The following is a 26616-nucleotide window of genomic DNA, read 5'->3' on the forward strand; positions in this document are numbered from 1 at the left end:
TCATACATGAATGTACTGTAACCCAATAATGCCTTTACCTATTCACTGTTCATACATGAATGTACTGTAACCCAATAATGCCTTTACCTATTCACTGTTCATGTACGTTCATTCACTGTTCATACATGTACGCTATATCCAGCAGAGTTTTTAATATGACCGCATTGAACCTCGCTTTATGTGAAAGCTACAACTTTTTCATGACTTTGCTGATATAAGAAGTCTTACGTTTTGCTGCAATAACTAATCTACTTTGGTTGGATTTATTCGTGCAGCCACCGACAAGCTTTCTCCCAGTTATACTGTAATGCAAGAGATTGTGGCAAAAATAAATACATAATAATAAAAAAGTCCAGAAAATGGTCTCAAGTGACATTTACTGTTACTACGAAGTCGACCAACAGTAGTTGATTTCTTTTGACCTTTGACCTGTTTTAGTGTGATATATCGACAGTGACCAGCCGTCTAAAATACCAAAATGGTCAACTCCCCTACTCAGATGGTAAACGGCTTTAACCCATAGGTAAACACAAGGTGTTTTGCAGGTGGGCCCAGGTATTCATTGGTGGATTTTCTGATTTCTTAAACATTGGCTTTCTGTGAGCGGGTGGGTTTCCTAAATCACAGGTTTTTTTTCCTTCAAATATTCCAGGTTATAGCCTACTACCATGTGTGCTTTGCTGTGCTTATAATGTGAATAAATAGCCTAATCGTTTATTAACATTGTAATCTAAATGTTCTAAGATGGTGCAACCGCCACATTGCATTAAAATCAATATGCTAAGGGTTGTATTAATTTGGGATCTATTGTATCCCACAACTGTCCCAGATTCTTTGGAATATTTAATTTTCGCACAGAATAGAATAGGTCGACTTTGGTACTATGGGGGATAGTAGATTGACATGGGCTAGTGCTTTTGCTGTTCGTTAGTTCTACTCATCTTGTTGGCTGACAAAAAGTAAATGTGGACAGTTCATCCAATATCTTCAATATGCACCTCCAGAATTGGATAAGGACGCACACAAGTTGTGTCCCCGATGTGTCTGTCTTAACTTGTAACCTGTACGGAGAGCAGTGTGAGTGAGAGACACTTCGGACTGCACAGCACTCAGGGAGAATGGCACAACTGACACTGGCTGCAAAAGGCATGTATGTTTTAGCGTGAATTACGGGCACAAAGGGGATGCTGTGCTTGTCAAATTGTGAATGAGAGACTATTGGAGTGTGTACAGCCTGTATGGCAAACAAAACAAAGCAGAACTCATTCCTTTTCAAGTGACTTTTTTCAAATCATCATTAGTCTCATCATGCAGCCTTACAATGTATTAAATATCAAAACATATAGCCCGACGTTTGTAGAACAACTAAAGTTACATAAATAACTGTATATTAAAAGCATATAGGAGTACCTGTTTCTTTGTTAACTGCTCAACACAGAATAGTCGCATGTGCGCACTCCCTCAAATCGTTTGGAGAAAATGACTTATATTTTTCAGTTTTGTTTAATTGTATTCTTCATACTATTAAGTAATATAAAATAATTCCACGGAATTATAAACTAATCTTGTCTGCTAAATGAACTAGTGTAGCCAACAGCCATTTTGCGTAGCCACATCAGGACCTAAAATAAGGACAACTAAAATAAGGACAAATGCTCTTCTTTTCTTCTGAAGTAGACTACATTTTTGTCTTCAGATCATGCTTCTTTTTCATTTATTTTATTTAACCTTTATTTTAATAGGCAAGTCAATGAATAACTAATTCTTATTTACAATGACGGCCTTACCCCGGCCAAACCCGGGGTAGGCCGTAGGTAGTAACATTTTCTAGATTTAGTTTGAGGGTCTGAGATTTTAAAGGATTCTGAAACGTTATGTTTTTTCCTTCCAGGTGGAATATTCCAGGTGGAATATTGGCAAATACACAGGAGAGATCTCAAAGACACAAGGTTTTTCCAGTATGAACCGGGCTTTTAACAGGAAAAAAGGTGAGCACTCATTTTGTTTCTCTTCCCCATTTGTTAAGCAGATTAACATTAAGCCCAGATCTACTTCAAATCAAATCCAATTGTATTTGTCACATACACATGGTCAGTAGATGTTAATACGAGATCATATTACGTCTCATATTATGGCTCAGAGATTTCTAAGTCAAGTAGGCTTTGTTCAATGAGCTACTTGTTATCATACCTGGAACTAACAGGCGTAATCTACATGAACACCGTGGTACTGAACATGTCTGACTTGACCGTTGCGGTTTCGCAACAACATCTTGTTGCATTTACCTCCATCTGTCCCACCACTCCAACTCCCGTTGTCACTAGTTAACACAGACACAAAGTCATAAACCCCACCTATTTCTACAACTTCTCTTCTTAAAAACGTATTTTACATGTAACCTTAATCACAGCCTTAACCACACGGCTAACCTTATGCCTTACCCTTACCTTAAATTAAGACCAAAAAGACTGTTTTCATGATAAGTCCAAAGACCCTGCTGGACAATTTTGGTGCCCAGGCGGCCCAGGGTTTTCTTGTGATATTTGAGCTTTGTAATTTCCCCCAGCCCTGTCCGACACATAATGAGTAAATAAAGACAGTAATCAGGCTAGACAGACCACTTCTCCTGCTTCCGATTACATGACCTTTTCATGGACAATATTTAAATGCAGCTTGGCTTGAAGGTACTCCAATACTGCCCCTACTGTAATCTTTATTGGGTTTTACTTTCTCAGGAATATAAGTTGATACTTTGTCAATATCATCAACTCAGACTCAGGAGGGTGCGTTTTAAGGAGTCTATTGAGAGGTTTGGCATAACAAAGAAGTTATGGCTTCTCAGCTGACGCAGAAAGTAGTCAGTGAAGTGTTCCCCAGGCACAGTGGCTGTTTACCATTCCCTGCCTCTTAGTGATGGGCCCACAAATGCCTCCAAACATACTTGCACCCTGTCCAGTTATGTGTGATTGTAGAGAACTACAGAGCCATCTGGCATAATAAAGAGGGCATTAAAGTCTTTCAGCAGAGGACAAAGGTTCCTCCGAACCCTCCCCGAACAAAACAGACATTTTACCCCATAGCAACACGGAACACTGGGCTTTTGGAGACAACCATTCATTACCAGAGCATTGCTCATAACTGATAAAGGGCTTCGTAAGAAAATAGAAAAGGGTATCAGTGTTTTCCATAAGCGCCGGCCGTCGGCTTAATAGCCAATAACACGCTACTGTTCCACTTCATTAATTAACTAGGCTTCTTTTAATTTTGAAGTTTCAATTCGCTAGTCATGAGTCAGTGTAGCCTTCTTCCGCAAGAACGAATGATATGCATGTTCTAGTGATCTGTTGATAGAACAGGCGCCTGTCAGTCACAAAGCGAGAAATGACAGGGGCAGAGTACTGGTTTGTTGTTCTGTCCTACCTCTCGGTACCTGTGTTATTTTAGTGCTCTCTGGTTGGCTGCAGTCACATTTCTTTTAACGGGATAGGGAGAGCATCACCGGTGAGTTTGAAGTTAGGGGAAGCAAAAAACTATATACAGTGGGGCAAAAAAGTAGTTAGTCAGCCACCAATTGTGCAAGTTCTCCCACTTAAAAATATGAGCGAGGCCTGTAATTTTCATCATAGGTACACTTCAACTATGACAGACAAAATGAAAAGAATCCAGAAAATCGCATTGTAGGATTTTTAATGAATTTATTTGCAAATTATGGTGAAAAATAAGTATTTGGTCACCTACAAACAAGCAAGATTTCTGGCTCTCACAGACCTGTAACTTCTTCTTTAAGAGGCTCCTCTGTCCTCCACTCGTTACCTGTATTAATGGCACCTGTTTGAACTTGTTATCAGTATAAAAGACACCTGTCCACAACCTCAAACAGTCACACTCCAAACTCCACTATGGCCAACACCAAAGAGCTGTCAAAGGACACCAGAAACAAAATTGTAGACCTGCACCAGGCTGGGAAGACTGAATCTGCAATAGGTAAGCAGCTTGGTTTGAAGAAATCAACTGTGGGAGCAATTATTAGGAAATGGAAGACATACAAGACCACTGATAATCTCCCTCAATCTGGGGCTCCATGCAAGATCTCACCCCGTCTGGTCAAAATGATCACAAGAACGGTGAGCAAAAATACCAGAATAGTGAATGACCTGCAGAGAGCTGGGACCAAAGTAACAAAGCCTACCATCAGTAACACACTATGCCGCCAGGGACTCAAACCCTGCAGTGCCAGATGTGTCCCCCTGCTTAAGCCAGTACATGTCCAGGCCCGTCTGAAGTTTGCTAGAGAGCATTTGGATGATCCAGAAGAAGATTGGGAGAATGTCATATGGTCAGATGAAACCAAAATATAACTTTTTGGTAAAAACGCAACTCGTCGTGTTTGGAGGACAAAGAATGCTGAGTTGCATCCAAAGAACACCATACCTACTGTGAAGCATGGGGGTGGAAACATCATGCTTTGGGGCTGTTTTTCTGCAAAGGGACCAGGACGACTGATCCGTGTAAAGGAAAGAATGAATGGGGCCATGTATCGTGAGATTTTGAGTGAAAACCTCCTTCCATCAGCAAGGGCATTGACGATGAAACGTGTCTGGGTCTTTCAGCATGACATTGATCCCAAACACACCGACCGGGCAACGAAGGAGTGGCTTCGTAAGAAGCATTTCAAGGTCCTGGATTGGCCTAGCCAATCTCCAGATCTCACTCCATAGAAAATCTTTGGAGGGAGTTGAAAATCCGTGTTGCCCAGCAACAGCCCCAAAACATCACTGCTCTAGAGGAGATCTGCATGGAGGAATGGGCCAAAATACCAGCAACAGTGTGTGAAAACCTTGTGAAGACTTACAGAGAACGTTTGACCTCTGTCAATGCCAACAAAGGGTATATAACAAAGTATTGAGAAACTTTTGTTATTGACCAAATACTTATTTTCCACCATAATTTGCAAATAAATGTATTAAAAATCCTACAATGTGATTTTCTGGATTTTTTTTCTCATTTTGTCTGTCATAGTGTACCTAATGATGAAAATGACAGGCGCCTCTCTTTTTAAGTGGGAGAACTTGCACAAATGGTGGCTGACTAAATACTTTTTTGCCCCACTGTAGGCTTATTTTGTTAAGAACACAATCTGCCCAAATTGCGTGCTTCCCGACTGTAGTTTTACCCTGGCCTTGTAATTTAAATAAAAATGACAGCTAAGACTGTAATGGTCCTAAGTGGCTAAATCATGCTCTCTTGTGTAGTTTATTTTTTAAGGATTAAATTTATTTTTGTGTAGACATGAGTAATTATGTAGTTTTGCCAAGTTCAATTCAATGTACTTTAGGGGAAGCACGACTGTGCAAATTGATACATTTGGTGTGGTTATTAAAAGCCGCCTGTCGAGATTTAATGGTTTAGTACAGATTCTTCACTGGTACTTTTCTTCCTTTTGAGATTGATGAATTAGCGTTAACATTTCTAGTGGCATATGAGCAAAGTTGTTGCATTTTGTTAGAATAGTTTTTTCTCATTCTTACACATTCCTTCAACTTGTATTTATTCATTTGGACTGATGCCAAAATGTGGTTGAAAAATCAGGAGGACAAACAAAATACCGTTACTCATTCTGCAAGGGGAAGAACAAATCACCAGTTATTTGTCTGGTCAGTCTGACTACAAGCTGAGCAAAAACATTTGTCTGATATACACTATATATACACTATATATACAAACGTATGTGGACACCCCTTCAAATTAGTGGATTCGGCTATTTCAGCCACACCCATTGCTGACAACTGTAGACAATCGAGTCAATGCCATGCAAACTCCATAGACAAACATTGGCGGTAGAATAGCCTTACTGAGGAGCTCTGTGACTTTCAACATGGCACTGTCATAGAATGCCACTATTCCAATAAGTCACTTTGTAAAATTTCTGCCCTGCTAGTGCTGCCTCGGTCAACTGTATGTGCTGTTATTGTGAAGTGGAAACGTCTAGGAGCAACAACGAGACCACCAAGTGCTGAAGTGCGTAGCACATAAATATTGTGTGTGCGAAGTTGCAACACTCACTACCAAGTTCCAAACTACTTCTGGAAGTAACATCAGCACAATAAGCTAGGCTACCCTGTGGTGGCAGGGTAGCCTAGTGGTTAGAGCTTTGGGCAAGTAACCGAAAGGTTGCAAGTTCAAATACCTGAGCTGACAATGTACAAATCTGTCGTTTTTCCCCTGAACAAGGCAGTTAACGTTCCTAGGCCATCATTGAAAATAAGAATTTTTTTCTTAACTGACTTGCCTCGTGAAATAAAAAAATAACTGTTTGTTGTGAGCTTCATGAATGGCTGAGCAGCTGCACACAAGCCTAAGATCAACGTGCTCAATGCCAAGCATCGGCTGGAGTGGTGTAAAGCTCGTCACCATTGGACTCTGGAGCAGTAGAAATGCGTTCTTTGTAGTGATGAATCACGTTTCACCATCTGGCAATCCGACAGATGAATCTGGGTTTGGCGGATGCCAGGAGAACGCTACCTGCCCGAATGTATAGTGCCAACTGTTTCTCCTGGCAACCGCCAAACCCAGATTCATCTGTCGGATTGCCAGATGGTGAAACGTGATTTGGGGAGTCTCCCAAATGCCTTTCGGTGGAACACCAAATGTGTTTGCCTATTTTTTTTCTTTACGCAATGGCTTTTTTCTTGTATCTCTTCCATAAAGCCCGGCTCCTTGGAGTGTACAGCTTAAAGTGGTCCTATGGACAGATACTCCCATCTCCGCTCTCTGGATTGCAGGAAACTTGGTCCCAGTGATGTATTGGGCCATTCGCACTACCCTCTGTAGCGCTTTACGGTCAGATGCTGAGCAGTTGCCATACCAGCCGGTGATGCAACTGGTCAGGATGCTCTCAATGGTGCAGCTGTAGAACATTTTGAGGAGATCCATGTCAAATCTTTTTAGTCTCCTGAGGGGGAAAAATGTCACGACTGTCTTGGTGTGTTTGGACCATGATTGATCGTTGGTGATGTGGACACCAAGGAACTTGAAGCTCTCGACCCGCTCCACCACAGCGCCATTGATGTTAATGGGGGCCTGTTCAGCCCTTCCTTTTCCTGTAGTCCACGATTAGCTCCTTTGTCTTGCTCCCATTGAGGGAGAGGTTGTTCTTTTCCTGGCACCACACTGACAGTTATCTGACCACCTGCCTGTTAGCTGTCTCAAAGTTGTCGATGATTATGCCTACCACTGTTGTGTCATCGGGAAACTTAATGATGGTGTTGGAGTCATGTTTGGCCACGAAGTCATGGGTGGACAGGGAGTACAGGAGGGACTAAGTACACATCCCTTAGTGGTCCCAGTATTGAGGATCAGCATGGCAGGCATGTTGTTCCCTACCTTTACCACCTGGGGGCAGCCTGTCAGGAAGTCCAGGATCCAGTAGCAGAGGGAGGAGTTTAGTCCCCGTGTCCTTAGTGCCCATGAAGCTCATCACTAAGCTATCGTGTTGAACACTGAGCTGTAGTCAATGAACAGCATTCTCACATACGTGTTCCTTTTGTCCAGGGCTGAAAGGGCAGCGTGGAGTGTGATTGAGATTGCATCATCTGTTGAGGCGGTTTGCGTCCTGTGTGAGCCATGGCCAGGCTTTCAAAACATGTATGGCTACCGACGTGAGTGCTACAGGGCGGTAATCATTTAAGCAGGTTACCTTCGCTTCCTTAGGCACTGGGACTATGGTGGTCTGCTTAAAACAAACATGTTGTTATTACAAACTCAGTCAGTTAAAGGTTGAAAAATGTCAGTTTAGACACTTGCCAGATGGTCCCTGCATGCTTTGAGTACACGTCCTAGTAGTCCATCTGGCGTCTTCGTGAATATTGACCTGTTTAAAGGTCTTTCTCACATCGGCAACCAAGAGTGTTATCACACAGTCATCCATAACAGCTGGTGCTCTCGTGCATGCTTCAGTGTTGCTTGCTTCGAAGCGAGCATAAAAGGCATTTAGCTTGTCTGGTAGGCTCACGTCACTGGGCAGCTCGCGTCTGGGTTTCCCTTTGTAGTCCGTAATAGTTTTCAAGCCCTGCCACATCCGACGAGCATCCTGTATTGACGCTTTGTTTTTTTGGTGGTTCGCCTGAGGGCATAGCAGGATTTCTTATAGGCATCCGGATTAGTGTCCCACTTCCTGTAAGTGGCAGCTCTAGCCTTTATCTTGATGCGGATGTTGCCTGTAATCCAACGGCTTCTGGTTGGGATATGTACGTACGGTCACTATGGGGACGACATTGTCGATACACTTATTGATGAAGCAGTTGACTGAGGAGGTATACTCCTCAATGCCATTGAATGAATACCGGAACATATTCCAGCCTGCTAGCAAAACAGTCCTGTAGCGTAGCATCCGCGTCATCTGACCACTTCCATATTGAGTAAGTCACTGGTACTTCCTACTTTAATTTTTGCTTGTAAACAGGAATCAGGAGGATAGAATTATGGTCAGAAATGTCTTGTGGAGGGCGGGGGAGAGCTTTGTATGCATCTCTGCGTGCGGAGTAAAGGTGGTCTAGTTTTTCCCTCTGTTTGCACATGTGACATGCTGGTAAAAATATTGTAAAGCTTTTTAAGATTTAAGTTTACCTCCATTAAAGTCCCCGGCCACAAGGAGCGCCGCTTCTGGGTGAGCATTTTCTTGTTTGCTCATAGAGTTGGTTGAGTGCGGTCTTAGTGCCAGAATCGGTCTGTGGTGGTAAATAGACAGCTACCAATAATATAGATGAGAACTCTATTGGTAGGTAGTGTGGTCTACAGCTTATTATATGGTTCTCTACCTCAGGCGAGCAATACCTCTCGACTTCTTTAATATTGGACATCGCACACCAGCTGCAATTGACAAAAAGACACACACCCCCACCGCTCGTCTTACTCTGTTCTGCCGGTGCATTGAAAATCCCTCCAGCTCTATATTATCCTTGTCATAGTTCAGCCACGACTCGGTGAAACATAAGATATTACAGTTCTTAATGTCCCTTTGGTAGGATAATTGTAATCATAGGTCATACATTTTAACTTCCAATGATTGCATGTTAGCAAGTAGAATTGATGGCAGTGGGAGTATACTCGCTCGCCTACGGATTCTCAAAAGGCAGCCCGATCTGCGTCCTCTTTTCCTCTGTCTTTTCTTCTCGCAAATGACGGAGATCTGGGCCTGTTCCCAGGAGAACAGTATATCTTTCTTGCCGGACTCGTTAAAGGAAAATCTTCTTCCAGTTCTTGGTGAGTAATCCCAGTTCTGATGTCCAGAAATTATTTTAAGTAATACCAGCATAGCAGCAACATTATGTACAAAATAAGTTCAAAAATAAGTTACAAACAACGCAAACAAAACAAAACAAAATAGCACAATTGGTTAAGGGCATGTAAAACGTCAGCCATCTTTGGGCAGTATGATGATGTGGGAATGTTTAAGTGAAAGACAAAGTGCTGTATAGTCTTACAGGGCAGTAATGACAGACACGGTACTGGACTGTCTTACATTGCAATAATGACAGAGACAGTACTGTACATCCTGGTAACAGTGCACAACAAAATGCATTTTGATGTTGTGCATACGCACTCGTGTGCACAGACAGACAAATGTTTCCATAGAAAGGGTAAATAATGTACAAAGTGTAACTCGTAAAAAACTAACATGTCAGAAAACAATTTTGATCCTGATTCCAAATGCTATCCTGTAATTGATCTCAGTTTGTTCAATGAGTAGACAATAAATAAAATGTGAGTGTGAGGTAAAAAAGTCTGATGTGCCCTTGAACAAGGCTCTTAACTCCAATTGCTCCTGTAAGTCACTCTGAACAAGAGCTTCTGCTGAAATGTAAAAATGTACACTAGCGATAATCCAGGGTGATACTGTAAATCCATTTTTAATGCCCTCTCTTTGTAATTTGGAGATTAACAGATGAACTCACTCATGTGGAAAATTTGATTCAGAGGTAACAAAAGGCTTTTTAATTTTTCTGGACCATGTTGGCAGCTCATATCCAGACATACTGTAAAACAACGTATCAGAGGTGTTAAACTGAATTTAGCTTAACTCCTCTGACCAGCAGGCAAATGAGGCAGCTGTACAAATAATACAGGGACTTGTGCCTTGTAACAATGATAGACAACTAGCATTTTTATGGGGATGGAAGATTGTACTAAATGTCTTTAGGGCCTGTTACTGTAAGTTCCATATATGGAACATACTGTATATTAATGACATACAGAGGTTATATACAAAAGTAAAACAGAGCTGTGTCCTGTGAAATATTTGGGTCATCATTATATAGCTACTGTCTTCTGAAAAGCTGCATTCTCTTTGACAGGGAAATGATTTATGAGTATTTCTCTGCTAATGGTTCCTGCAAAGGGCACTGCCTTAATGTCATTTTAACACTTGTGAATGTTACCTAGCCTATGACATTTCCCCTAGCTGTAGATGTGAACCACTGCTTGCATGGCTGCTTTGCCCAGCAAACAGACGCATGGCGCGACGAAGAGTTTGCATACCAAGCAATCTCATTGTCAGCTTTGACTTGAGGTAATTTACCGTTTCACTGCATTGAACAACCTTATCGAAGCATTTGTGCTGCAATCACCGTACCTACAGTGTACTCTCATCTAGGTTTTAAGCTTACAAGGCATTAGAGACTGCTGCTGTCCTATGTACAATACATAGTCCATGAACACTGGTCATTTAAAAAAATGTCTGCATACTGTTTTATCCACTTCATATGTTTATGTACTGCATTCTAGTCAAGGCTCATCCTATTTAACTACTGACGTACACACCTTTTCTAATTATATACTCCCTCCATACTGTGTGTGGTATGTATGTGTGTGTGTGTGTGTGTGTGTGTGTGTGTGTGTGTGTGTGTGTGTATAATATTTTACCACGGTCAAAAGTTTGGGGTCACTTAGAAATGTCCTTGTATTTGAAAGAAAAGCTTTTTTTTTTTGCTCATTTAAAATAACATCAACTTGATCAGAAATAGTGTAGACATTGTCAATGTTGTAAATTAAAACCATCTTTAGACTAGTTGAGTATCTGGAGCATCAGCATTTGTGGGTTCGATTACAGGCTCAAAATGACCAGAAACAAAGACTTTCTTCTGAAACTCGTCAGTCTATTCTTGTTCTGAGAAATGAAGGCTATTCCATGTGAGAAATTGCCAAGAAACGGAAGATCTTGTACAACGCAGTGTACTCCTCCCTTCACAGAACAGGGCAAACGGGCTCTAACCAGAATAGAAAGAGGATTGGGAGGCCCCGGTGCACAACTGAGCAAGAGGACAAGTACATTAGGGTTAGTTTGATAAACAGACGCCTCACAAGTCCTCAACTGGCAGCTGCATTAGATAGTACCCGCAAAACACCAGTCTCAACGTCAACAGTAAAGAGGCGACTTCGGGATGCTTGCCTTCTAGGCAAGTTCCTCTGTCCAGTGTCTGTGTTCTTTTGCCCATTTTAATCTTTTATTTTTGTTGGCCATTCTGAGATGTGGCTTTTTCTTTGCAACTCTGGCTAAAAGGCCAGCAACCCGGAGTCTCCTCTTCACTGTTGACGTTGAGACTGGTGTTTTGCGGGTACTATGAGGCGTCTGTTTATCAAACTAGACACTAATGTGCTTGTCCTCTTGCTCAGTTATGCACCAGGGCCTCCCACTCTTTTCTATTCTGGTTTGAGCCAGTTTGCGCTGTTCTGTGTCTTGATTTTGATCCCCTTTTGTTTAGGGACACATTGTTCCATTTCTGTTTGTCACATGTCTGTGGAACTTGTACAGTTTATGTTTCAGTTGTTGAATCTTGTTATGTTCATACAAATATTTACACATTAAGTTTGCTGAAAATAAATGTAGTTGACAGTGAGAGGAAGTTTATTTTTCTGTTGAGTTTATACTTTTATTCTGAACCTTGCTAGTTCTAATAATTCTATATTTCTTAATTCCTTTATTTTATTTGTATGGATTTGGGTGTTGTTAGCATTTTGTGTACACGACCAATCACCATTTTTATTTGATTGAGCAATTAGCAGTGGCGCTCTTGTCAGCTTGACCTTTTGAGTTGTCCTCTGGAAGTGGGAGGAGTAACCTTTTGGGATAGTTGTAAGGCATCACTCTTGTAGCATCAATAAAGGTTGAACATTTCTTGAAAATATGATTAAAAACGGCCTTGAGATGGGTGCAACATAAAATGGGAAACCATCATCGACTGTTTAGGCAAAATTCTTTAGTGTCATCAGTTTCCTCAGTACCCTAAAGGTGATGACTGTTGGACATATTAAGTGCTATGGAACACAAGAACAGTCCCCACTCCCCACTCTATTCACTGGAGTCCTATTCACTGGCATTAACGAAGAAAACTCCCCTCGTTGTATTGCATTGTGTCGGAAGAGATTGTTGGAGAAGATCCATTGTATTTTCTTTTACCCTTAATGATAAACCATTTGTGTCCGTCCACTCCATTTAATTAAAACGGATATCTGGAGTACGGACATCTAAATACTGCTGGAGGTATTTTAGACTTCAGTCCCCCGGGACCTACTGATTGATCCAGCAAAACTCTGAATTAGACAAATGTGAGATTAATTGGCCATTGTTTTCCTGTAAGGGCCCAGTTCCGGTGATGGCTACTGTCCAGCCTGGCCCATGGGAACATTAGCTGTGTAATTCATTAAAGTGAATGGGTGAGATAATGAGCTCAGACTTGGACTTGGTCTGTCTGGAACTTCTGATGGCTTTACTACTAACTGAGTTCTGAGTTCTAAGTTCACACAAAGCACTAGCTTTGTTGTAGTATTGTTTGATACACTCAAACATATTTCAAAGTATTTGAAAGTTGTCTGGAGTGTGAAATGGGTTTGGTTTGTACTGTTGGGACTATTACATTGGTGCCACTGTGGGAGGCAAACTCAATAAAGCACAACAAAAATGGTTTTGAAAGAAAACAGATCTGTATTATTTGCATCATGTCTTTTGTGTTCTGCTTTATTGGCAGTTATAAACGGGTTGTTCGAGCCCTGAATGCTGATTGGCTGACAACCGTGGTATGTCAGACCATATACCACTGGTATGACAAAACATTTATTTTAACTGCTCTAATTACGTTGGTCAGCAGTTTATAATAGCAATAAGGTAACTTGGGGGGTTTGTGGTATATGGGCAATATACCATGGCTAAGGGCTGTATCCAGGCACTCCGTGTTGTGCCTAAGAACAGCCCTTAATTAAATGTAAGCTATGTACTGTATATGTTCAGAACTAGTCTGTCTTTAGTAGTAGTGAAGCACTGAGATGCATCGTCCCCCTAAAGTCTCCATCAGGCACCTCTTTCAACATGACAGCTGACCCTAAAGCTGTCACTGAGTTAGACTGCTGAGGAAACGAGCCACACAAGCTGACCTTCAGTCTCTCAGATGCGTCCTCTCACGCCCACGCCACTTTATTTACGCCGTCTAATATTTTATGCCCCGGTGCCAGTCCATTATTTTAGTGACTTTACAGTCCACCTTTTTAACGTTTATATAAGGTGGGCACGGAGAGGTGGGGCCGCCTCTATTAATCAAGATTGGGTGCTGACACACAGAAAAACTGTCTGGGCTACCTGCCTTCACCGCAGTGAGTCCAGGACCTACCCCCATTCATCATAGTTAGAATGTACAGTTCCTTAGGCAGGGGGGCTGGGTACAAAATCTCCCATCGAGAGAACCACCAAGAGCTTGATCTCACTCATTTACTCTTTGATGTTAAGTAGTATGGTGGGGATGGGTGCTAGTGCTTAGCAGATGGGACAGCTGTGTTGGTCAGGGCTGTTGTGGCTAGTATGGCTATGGTATAGGTACTGGTATGGCTATGGTATAGTGGCTGGTATGGTATAGTTACTGGTATGGATATGGTATAGTTACCGGTATGGCTATGGCATGATTACTGGTATAGTTACTGGTATGGTTACTGGTATAGTAACCGGTATGGCTATGGCATGGTTACCGGTATAGTTACTGGTATGACTATGGTATAGTTACCGGTATAGTTACTGGTATGGCTATGTCATGGTTACTGGTATGGTATAGGTACTGGTATGGCTATGGTATAGTGGCTGGTATGGTATAGGTACTGGTATGGTTACCGGTATGGCTATGGTATGTTTACTGGTATGGCTATGGTATAGTTACTGGTATGGGTATGGTTACTGGTATGGCATGGTTACCGGTATGGTTACTGGTATGGCATGGTTACCGGTATGGTTACTGGTATAGTATAGGTACTGGTATGGCTATGGTATAGTGGCTGGTATGGTATAGGTACTGGTATGGCTATGGTATAGTGGCTGGTATGGTATAGGTACTGGTATGGTTACTGGTATAGTTACCGGTATGGTTATGGAATGTTTACTGGTATGGCTATGGTATGTTTACTGGTATGGTTATGGTATGTCTACTGGTATGGCTATGGTATGTTTACTGGTATGGTACTGGTATGGTATAGGTACTGGTATGGTATAGGTACTGGTATGGCCATGGTATAGGTACTGGTATGGCTATGGTATAGGTACTGGTATAGTGTTACTGTAATTTAATTATACCAATATGTATTCATGAATTTAATTCCCTTAATCTATTTTATGAAAATGTGTAAGATTCTTGTTTGCATAAAATAGACGGAGACCAGTCTTTTCAATAATAGGTAACAGAATTTATTCTCGAAGCGCGCTGCCACGTTACCACAAGCAACAGTTTATATACAATAACATGACGTCATTTCATTGCTTAACACAATCCCCTCCTCTTGACCGGGACAAAGGGAACTTTAAAAGTTCATTCTGATCCCCCCAGCACATACACAGGCCACACAACAGAATTCACTTTTGACCCCTCAACATTATCGATCACCACTTAGCTGACAGTTCTAATTAACAGAAAACCTAGGAATGCACTCACCGTCTTATCTAAAACACCCTAGAGCTCAGTTTCGTCGGTTCAACCATAGGTTAACTACCTTATCTGTTTACTTAATCCACAACCCATTTCTTTCTTCCTAGTTGGAATTGTGTTCATTAACTTTAATTACTCCTTGTCTGTGTCACACAATCCCTTCTTATGAACTCATATTGTTAATCAGATATAATAAAACAGAGTATAAGTTTACTTAGTTACAGTTCCATTTAAAATGATTTGTTCAGTCATTTAATCATAATTTTCCTAACAATAGGTACTGGTATGGTATAGGTACTGGTATGGCTATGGTATAGTGGCTGGTATGGTAGTTACTGGTATGGCTATGGTATAGTTATGGCTATGGTATAGGTACCGGTATGGCTATGGTATAGGTACCGGTATGGTATAGGTACCGGTATGGCTATGGCATAGGTACCGGTATGGCTATGGTATAGTTACTGGTATAGTTATGGCTATGGTATAGTTACTGGTATAGTTATGGCTATGGTATAGTTACTGGTATAGTTACTGGCATGGTATGGCTACCGGTATAGTTTCTTGTTTGGCTAGGGTATAGGTACTGGTATGGTATAGTGGTTGGTATGGTATAGTTACTGGTATGGCTATGGTATAGATACTGGTATGGTATAGTGGCTGGTATGGTAGTTACTGGTATGGCTATGGTATAGTTATGGCTATTGTATAGGTACCGGTATAGTTACGGCTATTGTATAGGTACCGGTACAGTTACGGCTATGGTATAGTTACTGGTATGGCTATGGTATAGTTACTGGTATAGTTACTGGTATAGTTACTGGTATGGCTATGGTATAGTTACTGGTATAGTTATGGCTATGGTATAGTTACTGGCATGGAATGGCTACCGGTGTAGTTTCTTGTATGGCTATGGGATAGTTACTGGTATAGTTACTGGTATGGCTATGGGATAGTTACTGGTATAGTTACTGGTATGGCTATGGGATAGTTACTGGTATAGTTACTGGTATGGCTATGGGATAGTTACTGGTATGGCTATGGGATAGTTACCGGTATGGCTATTGGATAGTTCCTGGTATAGTTACTGGTATGGCTATGGTATAGTTACCGGTATAGTTACTGGTATGGCTATGGGATAGTTACTGGTATGGCTATGGGATAGTTACCGGTATGGCTAGGGTATTGTTACTGTAATTCACATCCTAGGCTTGTTGAGAAAGGTTCTATATTGACCAGGCTCTACAGCACATATGTCAGAGTCAAGGCCCGCGGGCCACATCCGGCCCGCAAGAAGGTTTTTTACGGCCCCTGGGATGATCTTGATTTATTATTAGAACCGGCCCGCAGCAAGCCGGCAGCCCGCAGATCTTTTACACGCACCAATACTACATTTCCCACAATGCAAAGGTGACGCACCGAGCAGTAGGCTGCTTCATTTCAATATTTATTGGCACAGCAGTCGTCAGCATCACAGTAAAATTAACTTTCAGATACCCATCAAAAATGGCAAAACGGAAGGTGGATACTGAGAACCGGGGGTTTCAAACAAGGTGGGAGTCGGAGTATATGTTCACGAAGGTAGCTGGAAAACCTGTGTGTCTTCTGTGTGGAGAAAGTGTGGCGGTACTGAAAGAGTATAATCTGAGACGACATTATGAAACGAAACACGCGGACAAAAACAAGAATATGGACATGGAACAAAGGCTACAAAAGGCAGAGGAATTAAAACGAGGCCTCAAATCTCGACAGGCTCTGTTCAAAAAAGCCAAATCACAAGGCCAGGCTGCTGTCAAGGCCAGTTTTATTTTGGCAGAAGAGATCGCTAAATCAGCCCGGCCATTTACGGAGGGGGATTTCATCAAAAACTGCATGATTAAAGTTTGTGACGAAGTTTGCCCAGAAAAAAGGCAACTCTTTTTAAATGTGAGTCTGAGCAGAAACACCATTGCCGAGAGAGTAGACCAGTTGTCCATCAATCTAAAAGAGCAGCTTGTGAAAAAGGGAAAAGATTTTATTGCATATTCCTTGGCTGTGGATGAGAGCACCGACATTTCTGACATTGCCCAGTTGTCAATTTTCATCCGCGGAGTGGACTCCAACCTAAGCGTGACAGAGGAGTTTTTGGCTTTACGTCCTATGCATGGCACAACTACGGGGCATGATTTGTATGAAGAGGTGTCAAGATGTGTAAATGAGATGGAGCTGCCTTGGGAAAAACTCGTGGGTTTGACAACCGACGGAGCACCTGCGATGTGTGGACACAGGAGCGGACTGGTGGCGAAGATACGGGAAAAGATGCAAGAGGAAAACGCGACAGGTGAGCTGACAGCTTATCATTGTATCATACACCAGGAAGCGTTGTGCGGTAAAGCCTTGAAAATGGAGCATGTAATGAGCATCATCACGCGCACAGTTAACTTTATCAGAGCCAAAGGTTTGAATCACCGCCAGTTCAAGGCATTTCTGACGGAGTTAGAAACGGAGCATGGTGATTTGCCTTATCACACAGAGGTGCGATGGCTAAGCCAGGGAAAGGTGCTTCAAAGATGTTTCGAGCTTCGTGAGGAGATTTGTCTGTTCTTGGACAGCAAAGGGAAAGACACAACACAACTCCGAGACGAAATGTTTCTGTGTGAAATGGCTTTTCTGTGTGACATTACGAGTCATCTGAATGCAATAAACTTGCAGCTGCAGGGTCGGGATCGTGTCATCTCTGATATGTACAGTACAGTGAAGGCATTTAAAACCAAACTGACTCTGTGGGAGACGCAGATGCGGAAAGAAAATTTGAGCCACTTTCCCAGCTGCCAGACCATGAAAGAGAAGCTCTCTACCAGTGCGTTCCCGAGCACACAGTTGGCTGATAAAATAGGTATGCTTGCCGCTGACTTTCGACGCCGATTTGCTGACTTTGAAGCACAAAAAAGCAGGTTGGAACTGCTCGGTAACCCATTTGCTGTTGACGTGGAAAGCTCACCACCAAACCTCCAAATGGAGTTGATTGACCTCCAATGCAATGATGCACTGAGGGCAAAATATGCGGCAGTGGGTGCTGCGGAGTTCGCCCGTTTCCTCCCCGGCACAATGCCCCAGCTGCGCATCCAGGCTGCTCAAACGTTGTCTATGTTTGGCAGCACATACCTGTGTGAACAACTGTTTTCTTTGATGAACCTGAACAAAACATCACACAGAAGTCGACTTACTGCTGAACACCTCCACTCAATTCTGAGGATTTCTTCAGCTCAGAGCCTTACCCCGAACATTGATGAACTTGTGGAAAAGATGGGACACCACCAAGTATCACCCTCAACCTCAAACAAGTGAACATTACTGTGCAATCACATATTTAGAGTTTTTACTCAGTTCAAGTTTAAAAGTTAAAATTTAATATTTGTTTTCACTGCATGTTACTTCTCCTTAAACAAAGTGTTGTTTTTGATTAATAGATTTTTGCACTTTATTTTTTTGTATTTCAATCCAATTATATTTTAAAAATATTTCAGTTGAGTGGATGATAGAAAATTGCTATTATTGTTTTTTCTTTGAAGTAAATTTAGCCCACTTTTGCTAAAATAGAAAATATAGTCTACTGATGGTGCCTTGAATACCGGTTTCTTTCATTTAATGTTCATGTTATGGGGATATTTATATAAAGGAAATTTGTCTTTTGTGTCTGTTGAAAATTAAAGATTACTGACAGAGCCATAAGAAAATATTGCTTTATTTATCTGATCATATTGTAATATATTTGTTAGGTTTTCAGTAGGTTCAATTAGGTTCACTAGACTATATGCGTCATTTAAAAAATGTTCAATGAACATTCGAACAGTCCGGCCCTCGTCTTGTAGCTGATTTTTTTATTTGGCCCTCCGTCCATTTGACTTTGACACCCCTGCTCTACAGGTTTAGTGTGTTTCAAGGTTATTGTCAAGTGTATTTGTTTTGAGCTTCATTGAGAAGAAGCAGTGGAGAAATGGGGGTGACATTATTGCACCATACAAGACTATCAGTCCCTGATTGAAGGAAGAGAGTGCATAAGATATTCCATTCTTGCTTTGCATTTCATTACTTCTTTAATGTTTAGTCTTGTGCTCCATGTCAAATAAATAATAGTGTTAGGAGTCACGAGGCAAACAGTTCCTTACGTCACTGCAATGCGCCAGCCTTTAGGAATTAAAGAGAAAATCTTAGATGTATGAGCTCGGAGACTGAGCCCCAGTAATGAATAATCATCTTAAATATTTGTATTCTTCGACTGCCTTCACAATATAATTCCAATAATGTTAAGTTAGCTGTAGCCGTTTCCTAAGGGTTCAGACACACCTCTGAAGGTAATTTGCGAACCGAGTACTGAACGATCTGCAGACGACCACTAGATCCACATTCGGTGTGATGTGTGCGAGCCTTAAGATGTTTAAAGTTACTTTTGTTTGAATGTTTCTTAGATTCCCTTGATTCAATCTTTTTTTTAATGATATAAGAAAATAAAGAACCTTTATTCATGTTTTTGTTTAGTCTGAAGTTTTGTTTTGACTCCTGGTTGTCTTTTAAAAAATGTTTTACAATTGTTAAGGGACTTCAGGTCCATGAAAAGCCCCGTTGTTGTTGTTGTTGTTATTATTGTTAATATTGTTGTTATTTAAAATAGGAAAATAGTGATTTATGGATGTTAACCACATCTATTTTTAATGAGAGCCCACTGTGATATCTCTTTTCAGATAAATCCTGGATGCACACTCCAGATGCGCTGGCAAAGCATTACATACCCTACAATGCCAAGGTAATAACCTTTTTCCAGCAATCAAGATAATGTTCCCTCACAAAGTTCCACCTTACACTGATGCAGATTGATGTTCAGCATGTTCCACCTTACACTGATGCAGATTGATGTTCAGCATGTTCCACCTTACACTGATGCAGATTGATGTTCAGCATGTTCCACCTTACATTGATGCAGATTGATGTTCAGCATGTTCCACCTTACACTGATGCAGATTGATGTTAACCTTTCTGATCTCCCCATCCCGGATCCGGGATCGTGAATACAGACTCAAGCTCATTACCATAACGCAACGTTAACTATTCATGAAAATCGCAAATGAAATGAAATAAATATGCTAGCTCTCAAGCTTAGCCTTTTGTTAACAACACTGTCATCTCAGATTTTCAAAATATGCTTCTCATCCATTGCAAAACAAGCATTTGTGTAACAGTATTGATGGCTAACGTAGCATTTAGCGTAGCATTTAGCATTAGCATTCAGCTGGCAACAATTACACAAAAAAACAGAAAAGCATTCAAATAAAATAATTTACCTTTGAAGAACTTCAGATGTTTTCAATGAGGAGACTCTCAGATAGCAAATGTTCAGTTTTTCCTGAAAGATTATTTGTTTAGGACAAATCGCTCTGTTTTCTGCGTCACGTTTAGCTATGAAAAAACCCCTGTATCCAGGATTGTGTAAATCTATCAGCAAGCTCATTAGCATAACACAACGTTAACTATTCATGAAAATGGCTAATGAAATGAAATTAATCTATTTGCTCTCAAGCTTAGCCTTTTGTTAACAACACTGTCATCTCAGATTTTCAAAATATGCTTTTGAACCATAGCTAAACAAGCATTTGTGTATTGATATTGATAGCCTAGCATTGCATTAAGTCTAGCATTCAGCATGCAACATTTTCCACAAAAAACCATAAAAGCATTCAAATAAAATAATTTACCTTTGACAAACTTCAGATGTTTTCAATGAGGAGACTCTGTTAGATAGCTAATGTTCCGTTTTTACAAAAAATATTATTTGTGTCGACTAATCACTCCGTTTTGTTCATCACGTTTGGGTAAGGAAAAAAAAAAAAAAAAAAGTTATTAAAACGCGTACTTTTTTCCAAATTAACTCCATAATATCGACAGAAACATGGCAAACGATGTTTAGAATCAATCCTCAAGGTGTTTTTCACATATCTATCGACGATAAAATCCATCGTGGCAGTTTACTTTCAATTCTGAAGAAATGGAACGCGCATGGACTTACTGATTACGCACACAGGACACCGGGCGGGACACCAGGTAAATGTAGTCTCTTATGGTCAATCTTCCAATGATATGCCTACAAACACGTCACAATGCTGCAGACACCTCGGGGAATATACAGAAAGCGCAGGCTCATTCATGGCGCAATCACAGCCATATAAGGAGACATTGGAACACAGCGCCTTCAGAATCCGGGGCATTTCCTGTATGAAACATCATCTTGGTTTCGCCTGTTGCATTAGTTCTGGGGCACGCACAGATAATATCTTTGCAGTTTTGGAGACGTCAGAGTTGTGTCTTTCCAAGGCTGTCAATTCCATGCATAGTCGAGCATCTTTTCGTGACAAAATATTGCGCTTAAAACGGGCACGTCTTTTTATCCAATAATGACACAGCGCCCCTATAGGTTCAAGAGGTTAAGCATGTTCCACCTTACACTGATGCGGATTGATGTTCAGCATGTTCCACCTTACACTGATGCAGATTGATGTTCAGCATGTTCCACCTTACATTGATGCAGATTGATGTTCAGCATGTTCCACCTTACACTGATGCAGATTGATGTTCAGCATGTTCCACCTTACACTGATGCAGATTGATGTTCAGCATGTTCCACCTTACACTGATGCAGATTGATGTTCAGCATGTTCCACCTTACACTGATGCAGATTGATGTTCAGCATGTTCCACCTTACACTGATGCAGATTGATGTTCAGCATGTTCCACCTTACAGTGATGCAGATTGATGTTCAGCATGTTCCACCTTACACTGATGCAGATTGATGTTCAGCATGTTCCACCTTACACTGATGCAGATTGATGTTCAGCATGTTCCACCTTACACTGATGCAGATTGATGTTCAGCATGTTCCACCTTACACTGATGCAGATTGATGTTCAGCATGTTCCACCTTACACTGATGCAGATTGATGTTCAGCATGTTCCACCTTACACTGATGCAGATTGATGTTGAATATGCCACCATTCATATAGAACCTATTCACTGGGCATATACATCATTTCAGTGTCTATTTTTGATTTACATTTGGTTGAATTGTCAACTAACGTGAATTCAACATGAAATCAACAGAAACATTCACCATGTCATTGGATTTAGTTTAAAAGTTGGGTGAAAAAAATACACAATTCCCTTTAGTTGATTACTTTTTGGAAATCCAATCATTTTTTCACATTGATTCTTAACTTGATTCAATATCATCACATTTAATTGTTTTTGTTGAAATTATGTGGAAACAAAGTTTATTCAACCAGTTTTTGCACTGTGGGTAGGCCTTGAAAAAGTAAAGTTTACTTGGGAATAATTCTCTGATTTTGTTTTCTGTTACACACTGGTTTCGACTATGGCTTTGTCCAAAATAAAAATAAAAACACTCAGTATGAACCTATTGAGTTTTCCATATCTCTGAACAAGGTGTCTGCTTCAGACTGCAGTACAGTCAAAGAGCACAAACAAACACAGGCAGCCTAGAAACATTTCCTTACTGACTGCAAACATAGCAGTAGATTTGGACTGGAAACAGAGCGTTACTAAACAACGGATTTGTTTAGTCTTCTTTGTCTTTTCTTATGCGGCACACACCTTAAAAGCCAACTCTTGGGAACAAAGTATCCTGTCTCGGGGCTGTTTTCTGCTGTGCTTCAACCAAAGACTACCCTCTTATTTGAGGCAGAGAGCCCGTCAGTGAGCATCCAGCGCCTCCAGAGATGTCTCATTGAAGTGAAGCAAAAGGCTAAAGTACTGCCACATCTGCTGCCGCTGTAGACTGGAACATTACAGGAGAGTGAACATTACATAAGGCAGTGGGTGAGAGTGAGGTACAGCAGGGAACTGTACCTGTACCAATGAACTCCCCAAGGTGATGGATCTCAGAAGGCATCGGGTCAAGAATGAGCCACTCAGTCCCATGTAACGCATCTGTCATTCGCTGCATCCCACTATCATAACCCGACTGCGCTCATATGTGTCCTTGAGTGCAGACAGCATTTGTTACAGCAGTGTGAAACGCTTACACCATTTGAAGCTGGGGCCCATCGGTCTTTGCGTTCTATTGATAGGAGAGTGAAGGGGCCTTTTTTTTTTACATTGTTTGCCCAGATTTGTGGCATCGTTTTCACAGATTTTTGGCATCGTTTTCACAGATTTTTGGCATTGTTTTCACAGATTTGTGTCATCGTTTGCGCAGATTTGTGTCATCGTTTGCGCAGATTTGTGTCATCGTTTGCGCAGATTTGTGTCATCGTTTGCGCAGATGTTTGGCATCGTTTGTCCATTGTTCACCCACTGTGTGTTCTGTATTGGAATGAAATGAGGAAGGAAGGAAGTGGGCACACTCATTGACCAGTGTACAGTGTGGGCAGAACTACTGATATCCATGGCTTGAATGTTGAAACAACTGTTACATCATGTTATGTTGATGAATTATGTATCTTAGCAAACATGCCATATGTTTATAGAAGTCCCTTGATGTTACTCCATGTCATGTTGAAACAGCATGTTGCCTTTACATGGGAGGCCCTAGCAGAGGAATGTCCAGACTCATAACTTAACCAGGCGAGCCGAAAACAAAAGTATGAAAATGTATGCACTCATTACTGTAAATCGCTCTGGATAAGAGCGTCTGCTAAATGACAAATGTAAATGAGCCATATTGGCAGAGCAACTGTTTTCATGGATAGATGAAGCTTTGGTCTGAAGGTCCTTGGCTCCATCTGTTGGAGAAACAAATGTCCTGCAAACCCTCCCACATAACTCTTTTGTTTCTTTGACACACTACATTGTGAGGGATTCATAGAAACTTTAACAGTTTTATAGTGCGTTATAATTGCATCATAAATCTGTATGGTTTTATGCCTAAAGTAAACTGGCACTTTAATTTTCCCTTTTTATTCTAGTTTCTTGGAAACACAGAAGTTGACCAACCGAAAGGCACAGAGATTGTTAAGGAAGCCGTTAGAAAGTTAAAGGTAAGTTAGCTATAGACTTTGTTTCCTTGGCAACCTCAATTAAAGCTGTATTTCAGAAATGTTTCACCTAAGGACGAGTATAAAGAGGGTCTCCGAAATTGGACCTGTTTGGACATAAATGTGAACTCCAGGTTGGGCATCTCTACGGCCACCAGCAACGGCTTAGACATTTAGGTTAGTTTTTATTTCCAGATGTTAATCCCCTAAAAATGAAGATTTTACGTTTTTCTGTAATTCAGACATATTGAACCATACTGTTTACATTCTAGACATAATTCCAGGTAAAGTATTAGCAATTAGCTTCCAAGTTATACCCTGTTTTTTGAGATCTGAGGGTGTGTGAAAAAGCATGCGGCATACCCAGGAATTTACCCAATTTTTACCCAAAAATGTACTATTGCATGGATATCATAATTATTTACTAGTCAACTAAAAATGTATCTGCTTGTAGCTAACCTCATTTTGGTATCTTTAGAAATATGGATTTTCCTAAAACGAGAGTTCAGCCAGCTGTGCTGACACTGGTCTCCTTTGCTCTGCCTCACTCTTACCTTCATAACATTTCCATTGTGAGGCCATTCAAGAGGAAACTTGTTTTCATACCAATCCACTCCTATCTTAACTTTGCTGTAAGGCTGTTCAGTGAATGGGTCACAATATCTGAGTCATCATTGGTCAACGCCAGAGCCTATCAGTACAGCTCTCCTGGTTATGTGCCACATCTCTCCTTTGATCTTCTTATCTTCTTTTTTTCTCCTTTATTTTCTGAACCTTACCCTTTTTTTTTAAAAGGGGGCAAATTAAGTCATATAATCAACATCTTGACACAAGATTCAATGGATCTACATTACCATTATGCTGTTCATACATACATTACCATTATGCTGTTCATACATACATTACCATTATGCTGTTCATATATACATTACCATTATGCTGTTCGTACATACATTACGATTATGCTGTTCGTACATACATTACCATTATGCTGTTCGTACATACATTACCCGTATGCTGTTCGTACGTACATTACCCGTATGCTGTTCGTACGTACATTACCATTATGCTGTTCGTTCATACATTACCATTATGCTGTTCGTTCATACATTACCATTATGATGTTCGTTCATACATTACCCTTATGCTGTTCGTTCATACATTACCCTTACGCTGTTCGTTCGTTCATACATTACCCTTACGCTGTTCGTTCGTTCATACATTACCCTTACGCTGTTCGTTCGTTCATACATTATCCTTACGCTGTTTGTTCGTACATACATTACCCTTACGCTGTTTGTTCGTGCATACATTACCCTTACGCTGTTCGTTCGTGCATACATTACCCTTACGCTGTTCGCTCGTGCATACATTACCCTTACGCTGTTCGCTCGTGCATACATTACCCTTACGCTGTTCGCTCGTGCATACATTACCCTTACGCTGTCCGCTCGTGCATACATTACCCTTACGCTGTCCGCTCGTGCATACATTACCCTTATGCTGTTCGTTCATACATTACCCTTATGCTGTTAATGTAATGTTTCTACTCTTTGTAGTTTCAAAGGCATATCAAGAAGTCAGAGGGACAGAAGACACAAAAAGTGGAATTGCAAATCTCCATTTACGGAGTAAAGATCTTAGATCTCAAGACAAAAGTAAGTCAACTAAACATGGCCTGGATTTTAAATAAATGCTCTGTTATTTTTTGTATGCGTATTAATGTAAGCATTCACGTGAAGTGTTATCAGGAAGGTGTTGTCTCCAACTGAAGTGTTTCTTTTTATTGTCAGGATGTCCAGTACAACTGCCAGTTGCATAGGATATCCTTCTGTGCAGATGACAAGACTGATAAAAGGATATTCACCTTCATCTGCAAAGACTCCGAATCAAACAAACACCTCTGCTACGTGTTTGACAGTGAAAAATGTGTAAGAAATACACACTTTGAGAGTAAAAAAAATACACACTGAGAGTTTACGTTTTGATTTCATGTTCCACACCATCAGTTGTTGATCCAGCTATACGTGTCATCAACCCCTTGTAAATAATAAAGAAACTGACCTTCTAAAATTAAGAATTTGTTCTGGTGACTCAGGACCATTTTATAAAGAGTTTTTGTAAAAAAGTCACGGAGGATGCTGTTGTCTTCCAGGCAGAGGAGGTAACACTCACTATTGGCCAGGCGTTTGACTTGGCCTACAAGAAGTTCCTTGAGTCTGGTGGGAAAGATGTGGAGACACGGAAACAGATAGGAACCTTACAGAAAAGAGTAAGATTCAACTGTTGGACAAGTGACTGCTCCTTTATATGGGATAGGGATTAAAGATATTGTACACCTCCATGCTAATGATATTGATATTAACAGGCGATTCCCATATTAGGTGTAGGTAGCTCTAAAATAATTCTAAAACGAGCATGCTTATTTTTCACAGATTCAAGAACTGGAAACGGAAAATTCTGGGCTTAAGAAGCAGCTTTGGGAACTGGAAGAGCAATTGATGATTGCTCCTGTACCACCAGTAAGAACTGCATGGACAGCCCTTCCAGTCTCTAGACTTCCCTAAGTAACCCATATTACCCAGAGTAAGATGTCTATCATGCTGTGTGTGAACTAACAAGCCACTTTCAGTCTTCCACTA

The 26616-nt window shown here is 40.9% G+C and overlaps 1 protein-coding gene across 7 annotated transcripts in view; it reads left to right on the forward strand.

The window, feature by feature from the left end:
• The window catches only part of LOC110520596 (PTB domain-containing engulfment adapter protein 1), a 169405-nt gene that overhangs the window by 134532 nt on the left and 8257 nt on the right, over positions 1–26616 (forward strand). For all 7 annotated transcript variants that reach the window (XR_002473009.2, XM_036975224.1, XM_036975223.1 and 4 more), the window contains 7 exons: positions 1892–1988; positions 19673–19734; positions 23906–23977; positions 25534–25632; positions 25768–25905; positions 26130–26246; positions 26410–26496. Coding sequence is in view for 6 of the 7 variants with exons in the window: in XM_036975224.1 (XP_036831119.1) it covers positions 1961–1988; positions 19673–19734; positions 23906–23977; positions 25534–25632; positions 25768–25905; positions 26130–26246; positions 26410–26496 (603 nt within the window). In the remaining variant the exon portion in view is untranslated. Of the gene's footprint in view, positions 1–1891; positions 1989–19672; positions 19735–23905; positions 23978–25533; positions 25633–25767; positions 25906–26129; positions 26247–26409; positions 26497–26616 lie in introns of those variants that run through there.

The sequence above is a fragment of the Oncorhynchus mykiss genome, chromosome 3 (genome assembly GCF_013265735.2).
Source record: "Oncorhynchus mykiss isolate Arlee chromosome 3, USDA_OmykA_1.1, whole genome shotgun sequence".
Taxonomy (NCBI): domain Eukaryota; kingdom Metazoa; phylum Chordata; class Actinopteri; order Salmoniformes; family Salmonidae; genus Oncorhynchus; species Oncorhynchus mykiss.